The 17,672-nt window shown below is 42.4% G+C and overlaps 1 gene segment (V, D, J or C); it reads left to right on the top strand.

The window, feature by feature from the left end:
* LOC146863226 (Ig kappa chain C region, A allele-like) overlaps nucleotides 1–14,153 on the top strand; it is a 431,421-nt gene extending 417,268 nt beyond the window's left edge. Inside the window, 1 exon segment of the C gene segment in view lies at nucleotides 13,709–14,153. Coding sequence covers nucleotides 13,709–14,013 — 305 coding nt within the window.
* The last annotated feature ends 3,519 nt before the right edge of the window (nucleotides 14,154–17,672 follow it).

Genomic DNA, 17,672 nt, shown 5'->3' with positions numbered 1-17,672 from the left:
CTAAATCTCTGCCAATACATCTCAGGGGTCAAACCATAGCGGGTAATCAAAGCTTCTTTCATGTGGGCATAGACCATCCTACTTTCTGGGGGCAGGTCCAACAAGGTATCTCTCCCCTCACTCACAAAGCGTCCCCACAGCCCGGCTCCCCAATCATTCTCAGGGACCCGGTGGGACACCATGGCTAACTCATAGGCTGCAAACCATTGCCCAATATCTTCACTTTTATGGAAATCGTTAATAACCTCCTTGGGTGTATATATACTTTACTCTCAGTATGTACTACAGGTATGCTGCCACCAGAGGGGGAGATCTCTACACTCTTTATTTTAATCTCCAACTCCCTCAATATTCTCTCATGCTCAAGTTTCATTTTCATAATCTCAAATTCTAACTTCTTGTTCTCTAGGTCCCTCTGAACATCCATTTTAAGCTTAGCCATCTCCATATTATGCCGCCTACATCTCTCCCTGTCCTCCATCTCTTCTGGAGACAGACCCCTTGAGGATACACTAGTACCCGGGCTGGAAATGGCTTTATCTCCTACCATTTCTACTACTTCATGCTGCTGCTCTCCTGCATTCTCTTCCCCCTCCACAGGCTCTCCCACATTCTTAGGGGCATCCCTGGCTTCTAGCCAGGCCTTCAGCGCCTTTTGAAACTCCTCCTTTTTAGAGAGACCTATAATAGGGACTGTGAATTGCTTGCAGAAATATCTGAGCTGCTTGGTAGTGTAGGTTTCTAATTTCTCTTCTTCCCAGGAGAGATCCTCCGAGGCATTGGATCTGGGCTTGCCCATTGTAGCAATAACTGGCAATATTAATCAAAAATAGAATAAAAAAACTTCACAAAATGTGTGGTTTCGTTATGGTCTGCATTCACTAGTAGTGTACACTATAATTACTGTATGTGATCACAAATGCAAGTCCAGATCCTCACCGCTGACCACCAATGTTAGAAATGGGGGTCTCTAGTTGGTAATGGCTGGCCACTGTCCAAGTAGGGACCCTTCTTCCTAAGTCAGAGTAAGAGGGCTACACCATTTGATAACCCCTGCTCAACCCTGTGGTAACGTAGCATGAGCAGCTAGGCTTATCTCAGAGGCAGTGTGTGAAGCATTTATGACCATACACAGTAACACATTGAAGAACACCACAAAGGGACACCACACAAGTAGTTACAAAAAATTTGTATCTTTATATATAGACATAACACAAGAACAATAATGGTAAAAAGCCACAATACTGTAAAATAGGATTACTCTTGAAAAGCTGCAAAAATAGGTCAAAGTGTGCAAAGAGGAGTTCAGTTCAAAGCAGTGGTCTCGGCGACCCTTTCACTTACAAAGTACCTGGATTTCGTAGCAAAACAACCAAAATGTCGCAATGGAGCTGTAGCGATGATTTTCTGCACGCGAGGCTGGCGATGCGTTGAATCCTTGCCGCTAAGGAGGATGAGCGCCGATCTGCTGATGCGTGTGAAGATGGTGTGACAAACTTCTGCACGCTAGGCCGTTGATGCTATGACTTCTTGCCGCGAGGGAGGAGACAATGCGACGATCATGTTGCGTGTGCGACCAGGTTGCGATGCGAAGAAATGGTGCTCCGCGAGGGAGCGACGATCCTGATGCGATGCGATGAAAATGGCAGATGCCCGGCGTCCACGCTGCGATGCCGTGATGCGATTATCTCGATGCGATGATCTTTGGTTAGCGAGCACTTGGCAGTCCGCAAATGTGCGATGCGATGATCTTTGGGTTTAGCGAGCACTTGGTAGCCCGCAAACGTGCGATGCGATGATCTTCGGTAGCGAGCACTCAGCAGCAGCAGTGCTATGATTTTCCATGCGCTTTCCACTGCGGTGGCTCGCAAACGGGCGTTAGCGACGATTTCAGCACTCTCTTCTCTGTAGTAGAACTAGAGGCCCTGGAACTCACAGGAGCCTCGCCTGCAGATAGAAATCCTCGCTGGGAGGAAACAGGAGGCTGGTGGTGAAGTCTGATGTGCCTGAGACTTCAACAGGAGGCTAGCTCTCTTCTAGCCCTTGGGTGATTGCTTTAGCAAGATTTCAATAAAAGTTCCTTCAAAGTCCTTTTCCCTCCTCTTCCAAGTCCAATGATAACTACTGCAGGCCAATCCAAGAAACAGCACACAAGCACCAGGACAGTCACCTCCTGCAGATTCCTTCAGTTACACGGGCAGAGGTTCCTCTTGATGTCCAGGAGCAATACCAAGTGTAGGGTTTTCAGCACAGATATTTATACCCCAAAAGTCTTTGTTCTCAAAAGCTACAAGTCACTGAACCCAGCCAGAACCAGTTCTGCCCATTCCTGGAGCACTTTGTTTATCAGGCTGCATCCTTCCTTTCAGAAAGAGGGGGTCTGCCATCAGACGCACAGTAGGAGGTGGAGCCAGCATTCACCTTGCCAGGCACAGCCCTATTCAGGTCAAGGAGCTACCCTTCCCCATACTCCAATGCAGATCTCTCTATTCAACCCAGGTCTGACTCAGTCTGCCCTGTCCCTCCAAAACCAGACAGCCAATCCACATAACAGCAGAGCACACTGGAAGGCTTAGGCAAGAAAATACCTACTTTCTAAAAACAGAATATATAAATAAACTTCACTAAAAGATGTATTTTGATATTTTGAGCTCAGGCATGCTAAATTTGTTTTTCTACCATGTTCCTTTGGTCAGTTAGGACTATAGAATGTAATAGTCAAACTGCATATTCTGGCCTATGGAGAACAGGTAGCCTTAGAGTAGTGAAAAACGAAATTGGGAGTAATTCACTACCAGGACATGCTACACACACCAGGGCATGTCCTACCTTACACATACAATGCACCCTACCATAGGGGTGACTTACTTGATGCCAAGGGAAGGTTCAGGGGCTGGGAAGTGGGTGCACTTCACAGCCAAGATGGCAGTTCTGGACTGCACACAGACTCTGCAGTGGCAGGTCTGAGACACACTTTGAAAGCTGCTTCCGTGGGTGGCGCAAACCAGCGCTGCAGGCCCACCAGCAGAATTTGGTTTACCAGCCCTAGGCACACACACGTCACTCTACTAGGAACTAACAGGTAAGCCAAATAAGCCAATCATGGATATACGAATTCACATGTCATATTTACACAGGGAGCATTCACGCTGTGGCACTGAATGGCAGTGGCACAGCGCCCAGAGCATATAATACCAGCAAAAACAGAGGAGACAACAGCGAAAAATGGAAGGGAGACCCACGTCAATGGTGCCAGGTCTAACATTATCCCTTTGCTATCCAACACTTTTTCTGCTATTGCACTCACTGGAGTTGGAATAGTAATTGAAATTTTTCCCCACCCAACATTTTCACTACTGCTGTATTTATTGTATTGCGAAATGTATGTTGTCATTTTTTTAATAGTTAATTGTTTTAATTAATTATAGATTGGTTATTTTTTTATTTTAAATTATTGATTTATGTATGTATTTAATTTTATATAATTTAAAAGTTTAAAAATTAAATAAAGTTAATAGTTAATAAATTATTTTAAAGTTAATGTATGCATATATTATTATGTTTGTGTGTTTATGTTTTTTTAAATTAGGTTTATTTTTTATATTTAGTTAAAATATATTTCACATTCAATTAATTTTGTTAAAGATTACATTAATATTTTACATATTTTACATATATATTTTGTATTTCTATTTTATTTTTAAATCAATATTTGTTGCATCTATATTTTTAACTCGATATTTTTGATTCAATATTTTTATACTTACCTGTTAAGGTATTGGAGCCGATATTTTGTAGCTTTTTTCGATATTTAGAACATCGATGTTTTTCGCATCAATATTCTATCACTGAACCCTTAATAAGATGCATTGCGCAGCACACATTGAAACATGACACAGCACTTCATTCATTGTATGCAGGAGTGTACACATTCTTGCACATGTTCATACATGGCTATATCTCATCATAAACACTGTCACACATACACAATGGTGCAAGTGTGATGGTGTTTGAGCTGGCAGCTTGACCTTAAAAATGAATGACATATTCCTGTAGCGTTTATTACACTGTGTCCCAGACTAAATTTTCGAAGTTTGAAAGAAAATGTTGGTTGATGAACTTTGGAGTTGTACTTACCATCTTGTCTGCCAACGAAGATTCCCAGGTGGTCCAACACGTCACCCTCATAGCCCATGCAATCCTGCCATCAGTGCATCCATTGGTGGACAGTCATGTCCATCCCCGAAGATCCTCATCATTTGGCTGCGGACATGCCCCACCTCACCTGACGTACATGGACAGCAAATCCCTGCAGGATCCTTCCCCCACTCTCAACCATCAATGGCAGGTAGAATTTCACAAGCCAGAGGAAGCCCCCCAATGACTCCCTCTGACATCCTGCCCTCCCTACCCACACCCGATATCTCCCTAAACACCCCTAAACCCGCTATACAAAAAGAAAACCCTCAAAATATCACCCTGCGACAGTTATTATAATAAAAGTCCCCCTTGGACAGTCACCCAACAAGATATACTACAAGACGCAAAATACACGTAAAGACAAGTACACAGGACTCACGGAGACACTAGGGACAGTTCACCGGACACAACACCACTCTCTACTCCAACCAAACCAGCACTCAACTAAATATACTTCCAACACTCTCCACAGACACTGACAGTGTGCCTAAAAGAGAAAGTGAAAGTGTTCAGTACTCCTCCATTACACAGGATGCATACTGACATCACTTCCTGTGTGCTTGCGGCCTGTTTTGTGACTCTGTGATGATATTTTGCGCTCTATTGGCTCTTGTGGTAATTTTCAGTGTTGTAACATGTATATTGCGATTATTTTTTAATGGCAATTATGAAAAATTATCACTTTCGTGTTTATGAGGCACAATTCTTAAATCTAAGTGCAAGTTCTTCATCAGATGTACTAGATTTCATGAAATAGCATGACTGCTGGCACCATTTATCTTTGTGATGTGATCTGTGTTGTGAATGTGACTTCAGATATACTGATATGTCAAGATTATAGTTTTACATAGCTGTCGACATGCCCTTAGGCAACACATTGCAGCTTATCCACACTGATTCATGTGTGATAAGACATGCATGCATCAGTGGTAGTCATTATGTTTGGCATAGTTTGTATGTGTGACAACATATGTGACTATCCAATTACACATTGCTGTGATGTCTGCAACTGTTTGACAGGCTTGCAACACACATGTAAATGAACATCAGGCATACAGTACTTGTAACACATATTTTGAATGCTGCAAAAATATGTGAAGGCTTGACCACAGATTCGTATTAGGTTTTTCTTCACCTAGACTTGCAGAAGAGCATAATTCCTATGCGCAGCTGCAAAGTCAGTCATGTCCATGAATCAAGGTGGTAGTGGGATGCAATGGTCATTTACATGATCTGATGATGTTAGCAAACTGTGTAGATCTGACATTTGATTTGTCATTTCTGCAACATAGGTGCAATACATTCCTACATGTCATGAGACACCAACCATTTTATGTGAGTGTGCAGTACGTCATGTTTCAGCCTCTGTAGGTGACATGAGCTTGTGGTAGCATCGCTGATGTTGTTTGCAGAAATGTATGCACCAGAATGCAGAATGTGTCAGCTTGGTGCTAAATATGCAGAGGTCAACAAAGCACACGAAGCAATGTGGAAACATGTTGTAGAGCCAGAGTCCAAGATGGACAGGACATTGTTGGATGGTCACCACAAAGCAGCACTTTATATAGTGCACTACGTATAACAGCATGATGTACAATGGCAGTAAGCACATACAGTTCCCATTGAATTGATTCAACACTTGAGCATTTGACCCATAGTGTCAGACACAGGTACTGCAGTGTTTCATCAAAATGTCTTTGAAGGCTAGGCCTACGTCATCCACAAGCCTGTGGGAATTAGCAATGGACATTGATTCAGCATCAACGACACTTATCTGTTGGCAAACTGTGGCATGCCAGATGTAGACCCATTGTGAACAGGAGAAGCAAAAATGGTGCACCGTGTAGGGGTGAACAATCAAGGCGCACCTGACCATGTACAAAGAGTACTCTGTATTGCATGGCACACACCAACACAACAGTGGGTTGAGAGGGGAGACATCCTAGTTTGTCCTGCCCCTTTTCACACCATCATGCATGATGTTTTTGTGCTGAGCATTAGCTGGTGAAGGTGAAGTATGTGACCTTGAGTAATCTTGCATGGCACGGTACCTGTGACTGGGTAACTTACAGAGGCCATTGGCATATCCAGCACCTGTGGTTTCCCTGACATACCCATGCTTGTGTACTCACGGCTGACCAAGGATTGAGCTGGAGGAGTCACTGATTATGTAAGTGCATTGTATTTAGAGGCCTTGAGTCGTTGTCAATGGTTGTGAGATGGTTTTATTAGGAGCAGATGAGGCACAGCAATGTTATCTTCACCAAATACATGTTCACACTGCTTGTACAACCCTGACTGACATGGGATATTTCTCACATGTAATTTGCTTTTTTTAAGTTGTCATCAAGGAGACAACCATGTGGGTCTGATTTTCATCATCACATGTTATGATTATCATGTGTGTATGGTGGATTTTCCTTGGTTCTGTCCGGAGATAGGTTTTGGGGTAGCACACACTTGACTGGAGTTGAGGTACTGATTGGCCACACAGGGCTGCAACACATACAATATATGTTTCCTGGCCATCTTGCACAACAATGTATTCTACAGAGTATATTGTACACTCCTTAAGAGATACAATGAAATGTGACATTGCAAATTTTTTTAAGTTGCATGTTTGTCTATGTGTTCAAATGTGACTGCAGGTATGTGTATGTATATTTGTGTTGTTCTGATGAATTACTACATTACACACATCATGCAATTGACATTAGTAAACTTGTGACCATCCCCAAAATTGTTTTCAAATGTCATGGTGCTACTATGTCTGTCATGTCCGTCTCCCCCAATACATTGTCCATTCATAATATAATTGTTAGAATGTTGCAGGTACATTTTGGCTGTACTTATTTGTTTACCTGTTGCACTTCACTCATGTATGCCTGTCCTCTGTTTTGGGGGTGTCAACACTGTAAGTGTTGTTTGTTGAGGATGTAGTGCATTCTCAACCTTCATTGCCATGCCACACCAGTGTTGTTGTGCATTTCACTTCTACACATTCTTGCCAATGCATTGCCATGTCCATAGTCCTGCATACACGTTGGGGAGTGTTGATGCCTTGCCAGTTGTCCCATGTTATACCTATGTGTCAATGGTTTTACTTATAGAAATATAGTATTGTAAGATCAGTGCAGCCCCATGTGAAAGGGCCTTCATCACCCTTGCGCCTATTATGAGGCAGGCGTAAGGTTTTGACGCATTGGCATCCGAGAAGTGGCGCACTGAAATCTCATACTCCTACGACCCTTTCTTACTGGGAACACCCACCCTGCGTACATTATACGTGATGCAGGTGTAATGCAGTGCAGGGATTTACGAAGTGACGCATCTGCCGAGATGCGTTACTTTGTAAATATGGCACAATGTGATGCATTATTTACGCTGCCGCAGCATCACGAATAGTCACGCAATGGCGGCGTAAATGTGATGCAAGGGCTCATAAATAAGCCCCTAATTTTCTAAATAGAGCACATCCATTACCCTGTCATGAAGAGAGTCAGCTTCTTTAATTGAGATGTGAGACCAGACCGGACAACAGCTTCACTGGAGATCCTCCTGTACTCTGTGGGTTTCTTTCTTAAGTTTGAATGTATGATCTTGGTACCGCTTGAGAGTGGATGTGAATATTTGGAGCTTTATCTGAGTAGTTTCCCAAGAGGATTAATTTTTTGACTTTGGTTTCTTTCTTGGAACTTAACTACTAATAAACCCAACTTCAACTTCACACGTTTCCATCTATTGTTGTGTGGATTATACAACAAGATGTTATTTTTTCAATGGGTCGTGCCCAGAGAATACCTTTCTTGATTGCTATTCCTGACACCTCTGTCACTGTTTTCCAACAGCCATCAAGGATCCCACTTTCCATTTGTGTCCTCTTATTTCATCATCTTTTTACTCATAGCACTTCCCTAGAGTCTTGCCTATCAACATTACTTCGTTCTTTTGTTCCTCTTTCCGCCATCTACTCTACATCCTACTCCTTATCCATCTTGACTTTAAACTTTGGGCTTCAAAGTGCCCTAAATTTAGCCTACAGCAAACAAATGATGGACGGAATGCTGACAATGCAAACATTCTCCCCCAGTCAAAAGATCTGGGTTAAATCCATCGTTCTTTTGCCCACTATGCCACCCCAGTTTGGACCCAATCATATGAAAATCAGTGTTGACCCTGTGCCCCATGGGAACAGACCAGTCCGAACTGCCAGGCCAGGTCCTCCCTCACCCGGAAACAAGCATCCTGGGACCGGTTTCAGGGTATGTGTAGTATCTTACATCTCTGTCCATACTTGTTGTTCTCCTCTTTCATCACATGCAATGCTTCTAGAATGTTACAGTGTGATGATGCTCTGTGGAATGTTGAGTGTCTCTCAAGAAAGGCACAGTTGAGATGGGCTGAGCTGCCTGCTCCTGGTGGGGCTTATACATTAATACTTCTGAACTTAACTACTTATCTTCAATAAACCAACTTTAAATATCTCTACGTGTCCAGCTTCATTACTACAATGTTTTCGCGACTCACTCACTTTTCAAGGTATTTCACTTTTCAAGTTATGTCAGGTTCAGGTTCAATATTCAATTATACCATTGCTCCACACAATGTGTGTAGTATTCTTGAACAACATCTCAATGTCTTCAACATCAAGCAGAGCTGAGTATCTTTCTAAATCTTCACTCCTACAACCTCAGCACCACAACGACAGCATCTCAACAACCAAGTCATCTACTAACTTTCAAGCGCCATTCAATATTCAATATTCAGGTCTACACTACTTCAATCTCTCAAACGTCTTTTCTCTGGCCACAGTTGCTGTACTTTTAGCCACCGTAAGCCTTCCACTCATCTTCAGTTGCACTGTCATTGGAAACAAAACTCGTAAATCTACAAATCTTGTCAATCTGCATTGCCCTACGTATTTTTGCCCCTGAAGGAAGGGATTTGCTTCATTTTCTTGAATGTAGGCTGTCTAGTAGCAAAGATTGCATCTACGTCATGTTTTTTTCAAGCCAGCCAACCTCACACTTCACTCCGTCACGATGTGACTCAACGTGTGATCAAACTTTTTGTATTCAAGTTCTCCAAGTGGCACAGGGGATTGACATTTTTTGCCACCGTGAGTCTCACTTGTATTACTTCTACTCTATGTGTGGCTTTATCCACAAGTCTCAATCTAATTTACATTTTTTATGGTTGCCTCTTGGTACATCGAAATTTTCAACTGCCGTGTTTTGGATCAAAAGGAAGCCACACGACTGAATATCAGGGTACGCTTTTACCTGCACGTGGATTTCCATGACGATCTTGCTTTCAATGCTCCTGTGACGTCCTCCACTTGTGGAATTATCGTTGTGGTGGAGCCTTCAAGACCGCTGATTTCTGCTTTACAGTTTCATGTACGAACATGCCAGGAACCTCCCGGGACTACGTACAAAACATGCTGCCAAATTGAAGTTGGCCTCCTATGCTGTGCTTCTATTTTTCAAGATTCAATCGGCCAACCACGTTCTCCACATTTGCACGTATTCGGCTAGTACAGCGTGTGAGAGTGTTAAGAGAATGTAAATCTCGCACCACTTTACGGAAGGTACAGCTCTCTTTCATCACGTGTCAAGCCTGGTCAGTCTTGCAATGATTGCTTACAATTAGAGTGTTTAGAGGTTCTGTTCAATTTTGCAGGTCTCGACAGCTGTTCCCTTCAAACCACATTTTTTCAAGGGTCCACTGACTACAACGTATCAATACTTTGGACCCCATGTCCCTTTCTTTTGTTTGGATGCTCTCCTGTCACGACACATGTCGAACAACTTCGATACTTCAATACGGTGAAGGTACTTTTCAATTTAGCACGCTATGCAACCGTTAGTACTGTTCAGGGTCTCCTCATGTATTTTTCAAAGGGAAGTTTTTCTCACGTTTTTGGCATTTACAGAGCATGTTGTTTTTCACGTTTCTAGCACTATGTCAACGACCAAGCTTCGCTGTGTTCTCTTTCATTTAGTTCGATATGCTCATTTTCAAATGCTATAATCTTTTCTGCTTTTGCATAGATTTTCCAGTGCTGTTTTGTTTTCTAAAATGGTAATTCTAGGTTAACCATTACATGACCTTGTACTCAAGTGTCCGCCTCATGGTATCTATGTATTTCAATTTACTTTAATGGGGTATTTATATATATGACCCTAGTTACATGCTCTCAAGATTTCAATTACTCAATCTTCTCAATTTGTCGTTTATCTATTTACTTGCATGTGTTCAATTACTCAATTATCTCAATGTACATGCATGCGTGCAGTATTCCTTGGTAGGGAATGCGTACCACAATTCACTTATCAATTTGCATGGATTCCAGTTGTATTGCCTTGTTGGGATTACATTGTGTTGTACTTTCTACTGCACTCACGTTTTCAAATGGTCACTCTCAATAGTTCAATTACTCGATTTTTCAATGTTTTTCAATGTGTGACCTTTATGAGGTTGTCAATTTATGTTGCTGCCTCTCAACATTTCAATGTTTTTTCAATGTTTGACCTCTTGAGGTTGTCGATATGGGGGTTTATCCCTCTCTATTCTTCAATGTCTACATAGGGGTTTATTCCTCTTAATTTTTCAATGTTTCTTCAATGTAACTTATTTTAATGCTGTTTTACAGAGTCGTATGAAGGATATTTTGTTGTTCTTTCCTCTGCCTCTCTGTTTGCTACTTTCATTTTCTCAATGCCTGTCTTTTTTCACACCTTTCCTTCCAGTGGGTGTGTCTTTAGTAGTTCCTGGGTTTCCTTTCCATTTTTCATTTTCTTTCTCGTTGTTCTATGCAAAAGGGGGATGTATATTTATGTGTTTGAATCCTTCTTTGGTTTTCTCACTCCCTTTCTACCTCCTTGTTCCTTCTATTTTCTTTCTCGTAGTTTTATGTAGAAGGGAGGATGAGTATTTATTTATTTATGTGTTTGTACTCTTCGGTGGTTTCCTCCTACTCTTTCTAGTTTCCTGTTCTTTCCATGCAGCTTTTCTCTTTTTGCCTATTCTGTTGTTCCAGTCCTTTTTCTTCTCTACTGTTCTATCAGTTGCTGGGTTAGGGAAGAAAGGGAGATATGTGGTATCTTACATCTCTGTCCATACTTGTTGTTCTCCTCTTTCATCACATGCAATGCCTCTAGAATCTTACAGTGTGATGATGCTCTGTGGAATGTGGGGTGTCTCTCAAGAAAGGCACAGTTGAGATCGGCTGAGCTGCCTGCTCCTGGTGGGGCTTATACATTAATACTTCTGGACACAACTACTTATCTTCAATAAACCAATTTTAAATATCTCTACGTGTCCAGCTTCATTACTACAGTATGTCACTCTTCTTCAGCCAGGCTAGCGTGGGTCCCGGGCTCACTATGCCACAGGATTCAAGCTATCCTGGCTGAAGAGGGGTGAAACCCCGAAACTGGTCCTAGGATGCTTGTTTCCGGTCCAGGGAAGACCTTGCTTAGCAGCTCGGGCTGGACTGTTCCCATGAGGCACAGGGCCAAGACTGATTTGCATATGGCCAGGTCTGAACTGGGTTGGTATGTTGAGCAAAAGAATGATGGATTTAACCCAGATCTCTTGACTGGGGGTGAATGTTTTGATTGGTTCTGCATTCCGTCCATCAATTGTGTTTCTTTTGCTTTCTTGCCCTAAGTGCGCTGGGTATGCCCAGACGTGTGTCCCGGGCTCACTATGTCACTGGATTCAACCTATCCTGGCTGAAGAGGGGTGAGACCCCGAAACCGGTCCTAGAATGCTTGTTTCCGGTCCAGGGAGGACATGGCTTGACAGTTCGGGCTGGACTGTTCCCATGAGGCACAGGGCCAAGACTGATTTGCATATCGCCAGGTCTGAACTGAGGTGGCATGGTGAGCAACAGAATGATGGATTTAACCCAGATCTCTTGACTGGGGGTAAATGTTTTGATTGGTTCTGCATTCCGTCCGCCAATTGTGTGTCTTTTGCTAAATTTAGCCTAAGCACTATACTGACAACCAACATAACAAGGTGCTTGAAGAGTCCTTCGTCTTCATTCCCGGCTTGCCACATTTGTGGTTGTTCTTTTGCTTACATGTCCCTCTCTACATATTCTTGCTATTTTCTTTCAGTTCTTCGAAGGGTTCTGTGGGCTAAGAATTGGGCTTTTCATAGAAAACCCTCAGGGAAACAACATAACAGTGTCAACGACAAGCCTGGGACACATTCTGTGAGCTGCATTCAATATAGAAGGCAATAGAAATAATACACAATAATTGTGTTTCCCCTACAATGTCTTTAGATGCCGCCCCCAACCCACTAGCAGGCTAGGACCCCACAACCATCAACCTCTGTTAAGGTGACCTTGTAATGTACATTCTAAGACAAGGAATGCCCTAAAGGAAGAGATCAGTATTACGGGTGGCTGAAATTACATAAAATACACCTAAGGTGACCTGAATGACCTCAGTCCAAAACATCACACTTAATTTGCTCAGTTATGGAAGATAAACCATATTAACCTTAAAGGAGTCGTCAAGTAGGATTTTTTCTTTTTGCTGGGTGTAATTGTTCAGTCTTTACTTTTCTGTTCCATTAAAATTGTTTTTGTAACTTAGTAAATTCTTGGTTATTTACAAGAAGGCCATTTATTTTACCGTACCTATTGCACTGAGGGTAGGGGTGGGCGGAATTTGCGAAATTCACTTTCGCAAATTATCGCGAAAATGTTAAAAATCTGCAAACACGCGGAAATATCGCGAAGATGCGGAAGTTTTTTTCCCGCCCGTTCGAGGTATTTTCTGCATGGTCGCGGCTCGCCAACTTACCCATTTGGTTGCTCGCGGGCGCGGCCATCTTTTTTTCAGTTGTCTCGCGGTGCATGATCGTGAGAAGAAAGACCTGATCGCGTGACGCATGACGTCACTGCGGGCGCGAACTGTCGCGAGACAGTGCAAATGGCTACCAACAATCCAACATCTCATGGAGAACGCGACCGGATCGGGAAAACTTGTCGGCGAACGCGGGGATTCAGGTAAGGCGATCGCGCGCACGCGAGAATGTATTATTTTACAGCGCGAGCAAGAAACAAATTATCGCTAAGCTGCGGAATGCGGAATTTTTGACATTTTCGCGCTTTCCGCGGAACGCGAAAATGTCAAATTATCGCAATTTCCGCGACCGGAACGAAATTTTAGCCCAGGCCTAACTGAGGGATCTTTTCTCGCCCTTCTGTGACGTCACACTGGGAGCTGTCTTGCCTACTGTGACAGTACAAGGTGTTGGTCAATTATAACCGATGACACAATGAAACTATCAAGGCAGGGGAAAGTCGGCCATATGTATGCTAAATAGAATACAATGTTTGATGAGTGGGACAATTATAACAGAAATGTAAATTGAAAAAGCAACACATTACGTTAATGAGAAACCTTGAAGACTTCTGAATTTCCAGAAGCATTTACATCATGTGCTATGCCAGTTAATCAAAGGTCTCTGTTTGTGTTAACAGGAGAGGATGCTGCGCCTTCAGGGTCCATCTTTCTGCCCATACAGGAGCCGCTCAAAGTTGGATCGCCCACCCTAGTGTGCAGGATCAATGGCTTCTACCCAGAGGATGTACTGATTAGTTTAGCGGCAGATGGCATGGTTATCCCCAAGGACGTGGAAAACAGCCAGAATTTACCAGATATGGACAACATTGCGGCGGGGTCCGATGCGCCCTACACTTGTGTGCTCATTTACAAGAACTTAAAGTCCCCTCTCATAAAAACCGCTAACAGAAGCAAAAGAGTCAACTACGCAAGTGATTTCTAGTCTTTAATGGCATGTAATATTTTATGAAGTGTAGTATCAATTTCTTCACTATAAGCCAGCGTGAGGTTGCTATCTCCTCTGTATTTTCTGCTTATACTATGTAATGTATTAAATAATAATAATAATAAAATGTATTCTGCTGATAACATTGTGTATTTCAATACTATGAAATGACATTTACTAGGGCAATTAGTAAATTGGACAGTTTATTGGGTTATATTTTGAGTAGAAACCTCCTATATGTGACAGTCAGGCAATAATACCATCAACTGGTCAAGACGAGGCAAAGCAATATGATGATGTGCACAGATGACATTGACAATTAGGCCTGCACCATGGGAGGCCAGTGACTTATGCCTCCTCCACATATACTAGCTAGCAGAAAGATATCTTGGTAAACAGCTTCTATTGAAATGCTATCAGGATAGATGCCAATTGCAGCACAGAGAATTGCCAAATAACAGTCAATAAACATATAATAGCTGGCTCACGGCTCGTTAGTTTAGCAAAGAGATAATATGTGACACCTTGGCAGCCATTTGAAAAGCAATCTGGTGTTGGTAGGGTTTTGACACTATTGATCTCAGTCCTCTAAAGCTCTTACCTATTACTTTGAACAAGCTGCTGAGCAACACAAGTCTCCACACTCTGCTTAAAATACTCCAAGTTTCTATTGATGGGTCTTCGAACTGCAGACATGCCCCTCTTCAGCTTCATCAGAAATGTACTCCCACATTGATAGCTAGCTCCAGATTCGGCACCCATATCTCACCCACATTACATCATCTGCACCCCACAAGCACATGACTTGCAAAGCACAATGCACAATCAACCTATTCCACTCTGTAAGAACTTTCCCATTAAGGACCAACAGAACATTGATGCTGCAGAACCCCAGGACTAGCCTTCCTTCTCTGGTGCCCCCCATCTCTTAAACACACTGACCGACCATATCAGGAACACCTGCCATCTCCTCTCCTGCGGAGAGCTAACAGAGCCCACCTACCATTAAAGGCTTTGGCATCACCACCAACACTATAACAACCCCTCATTCATTTCAACAGTTTGGCAGTGATCCTAACACATTGCATCCTCGCTTTCAAAGCACCTACACATTCATTCAATTATCAGTGATATTCTTAGCTCTGTTGTCCCAAATTCCCCCATGCTACGTGTGAGTACCTTGTAATGGTTAACAATAATGAGTAAAAACTCTTGTAGGCAAGCTTTTGTTGTTCACTCTAGGCATCTCCTTGAGCAATAGGGAGTGCCATGAAGCTGTTGAAGTTTGCATAACTGGACTTTTAGGTGTACAAAGAGTGCATTAGTACCAGACTGCCCAAAGGATTGAATGCAATACTTTATGCCTGGTGCACAGCTTTTATCATGGGTCAGGGCCAGCTTACCTAATAAACAGATCACAACACTACAAGACACAACATGTCTTATACTCAATAACCTCTTGTGGTTCCTATCTTCAAAAAGAAACATACCTGGGGTGAGGCACTTTCTGCCTTAGTACAGCTCTCTGGAAGGAACCTTTGTTTGACAACTAACAGATACAAAATCACTTGCTTTAAGACTCTTCCCTATCTACCTCAGTATATTTAGACTGTCTTCACTTAGTTTCAACTCGAATAACACTAGTGGGTCTTCAGCAGCATGTGCACTGAATAAATTAGGGAGGAAAAACAACCTCAAGTGCCACGATGAAAGTGCAGAGACTCCCCCCGTTTGGTCTGGAACAGCACACAAAAGCCAGTTACATGCATAAAATATAAAATGTGTTAATATTGCACACCAATGCAGGGGGCAGGTGTCTACTTCAAAGGACTTATATTTAACAAACATAGTAAACAGTGCATAGTTTCACTTTATTTATTTTTGCATAGTTACTAAAAACCATTACAATACAATAAAACATCCATTAAAACCATTGAAACACAGCGATAAAACCATTAATACACACAGTAAAGTGCAGTGCAGTGCATACATGTCTTGTGATAGCATCTAGCATGTGTCAAGCACGTAAAATATAGTGCATCATAGAATGCCTTTTTGCTAATGCTACGATGTGATTAACAGGAGCAGCATTGTCAAATTATGAGCCAGTTTTTTCGCACTCAACCTGACGCTTGCAATGAAATCCAGTGCAATGTATATGTGCTTGAATGTAGAACCTAGCAGGCATGCAGGAGCCAGAATATGACACATTTTGACACATTGTGTTGTTACTGCAAGGTTATTTAAAAGGAGCAGCATTTCCATTTAAAACCATCTTGGCAAGATGACCGAGTTCTTTGCCTGTGTGCGCTACTCAGTAGACTCTTAGGGACCGATTCACAGAACTAACTTAAGACAAAACCCTAAACTTACTACCATTTTCGTATTCACAGAAGGCACTTACTAATTTTGGTATTCACAGAAGACACTTACTCACTTCGGTATTCACAGAAGTTAGGAGTCCTAACTTTAGGACTCCTAAATGCCTTCTGTGAATACCGACAGTCTTAAAATTAGGATTTTTCTCAGTTTAGGAGTCCTAAAGTTAGGACTCCTAACTTTACTACTACTATATTGAGAAAAATGCTAATTTTAAGACTTTCGGAATTCACAGAAGGCATTTAGGAGTCCTAAAGTTAAGAGTCCTAACTATACTACTACTAAACTGAGAAAAAACCTAATTTTAAGACTTTCGGTATTCACAGAAGGCATTTAGGAGTCCTAAAGTTAGGACTCCTAACTTCTGTGAATACTGAAATGAGTAAGTGCCGTCTGTGAATACCAAAATGAGTAAGTGCCTTCTGTGAATACCAAAATGGTAATAAGTTTAGGATTTTGTCTTAAGTTATTTCTGTGAATCGGGCCCCCAGTGCGTCTTCAACTGGAAGCCTGGCCTCCTCTGCAGTCAGAAGCTTGTACCATTTTCTGCTCGGCTAAGATAAGAAATGTTGCCAGTCTACAGTTCAATTGTGTGGCCACCGGATCAATGCATGCCAGCACCACTTGCCTCCTAGAGCGAATTCCCCTCTGTTTGAAGGGAGCCTTTAACAGTTGTATCCTTTCTTACAGTAGCTCATTGCAGGTACAGATTATATGCAGAATATCACCTGTTTGTGTGCCACACAAGTTGCAAGAAGCTTGGCTCGACAATCTCTGCCAGGGTGGAAGGTTCTGGGCACACTGGATAAGGCCTAGACGATGCCTAAGAAATTTCGGGGCATATTATCAATAAACGGCATTAAAATTATCGCTGCTTTAGCGGCATAAAACTGCCGCTAAAGCGGCGATAATGGGCTTGATAATATGCCCTCAAAAATTCCCATAGAAGCCCATGTTCTGGTGTCAACATGGGCTTCTATTGGAATTCTCTGCAGCATATTATCAAGCCCATTATCGCCGCCTTTGCGGCAGTTTGCTGCCGCTAAAGCGGCGATAATTTTAACGCCGTGCTCGATAATATGCCCCTTCATCTTTAGTGATTTGGGATAACCCTCATTAAAATATTTTTGAGATAAAAGTGTTTTATAGGTATTTAGGGTCATCGAGGCATGGTATCTGGCTGAGAAGATAGTCCACCAGTCAGAGTTGTTTTACGGTCTTCTATACCAGAATCTTGAAGGTTAAATGATGGAGCTGTGTATTCCAGAGGTCAGAGA

The sequence above is a fragment of the Triturus cristatus genome, chromosome 2_2, assembly GCF_964204655.1.
Source record: "Triturus cristatus chromosome 2_2, aTriCri1.1, whole genome shotgun sequence".
NCBI lineage: Eukaryota > Metazoa > Chordata > Amphibia > Caudata > Salamandridae > Triturus > Triturus cristatus.
The sequence above is the reverse complement of the archived record's forward strand: the minus strand, read 5'-3'. Positions and strand labels throughout refer to the sequence as shown.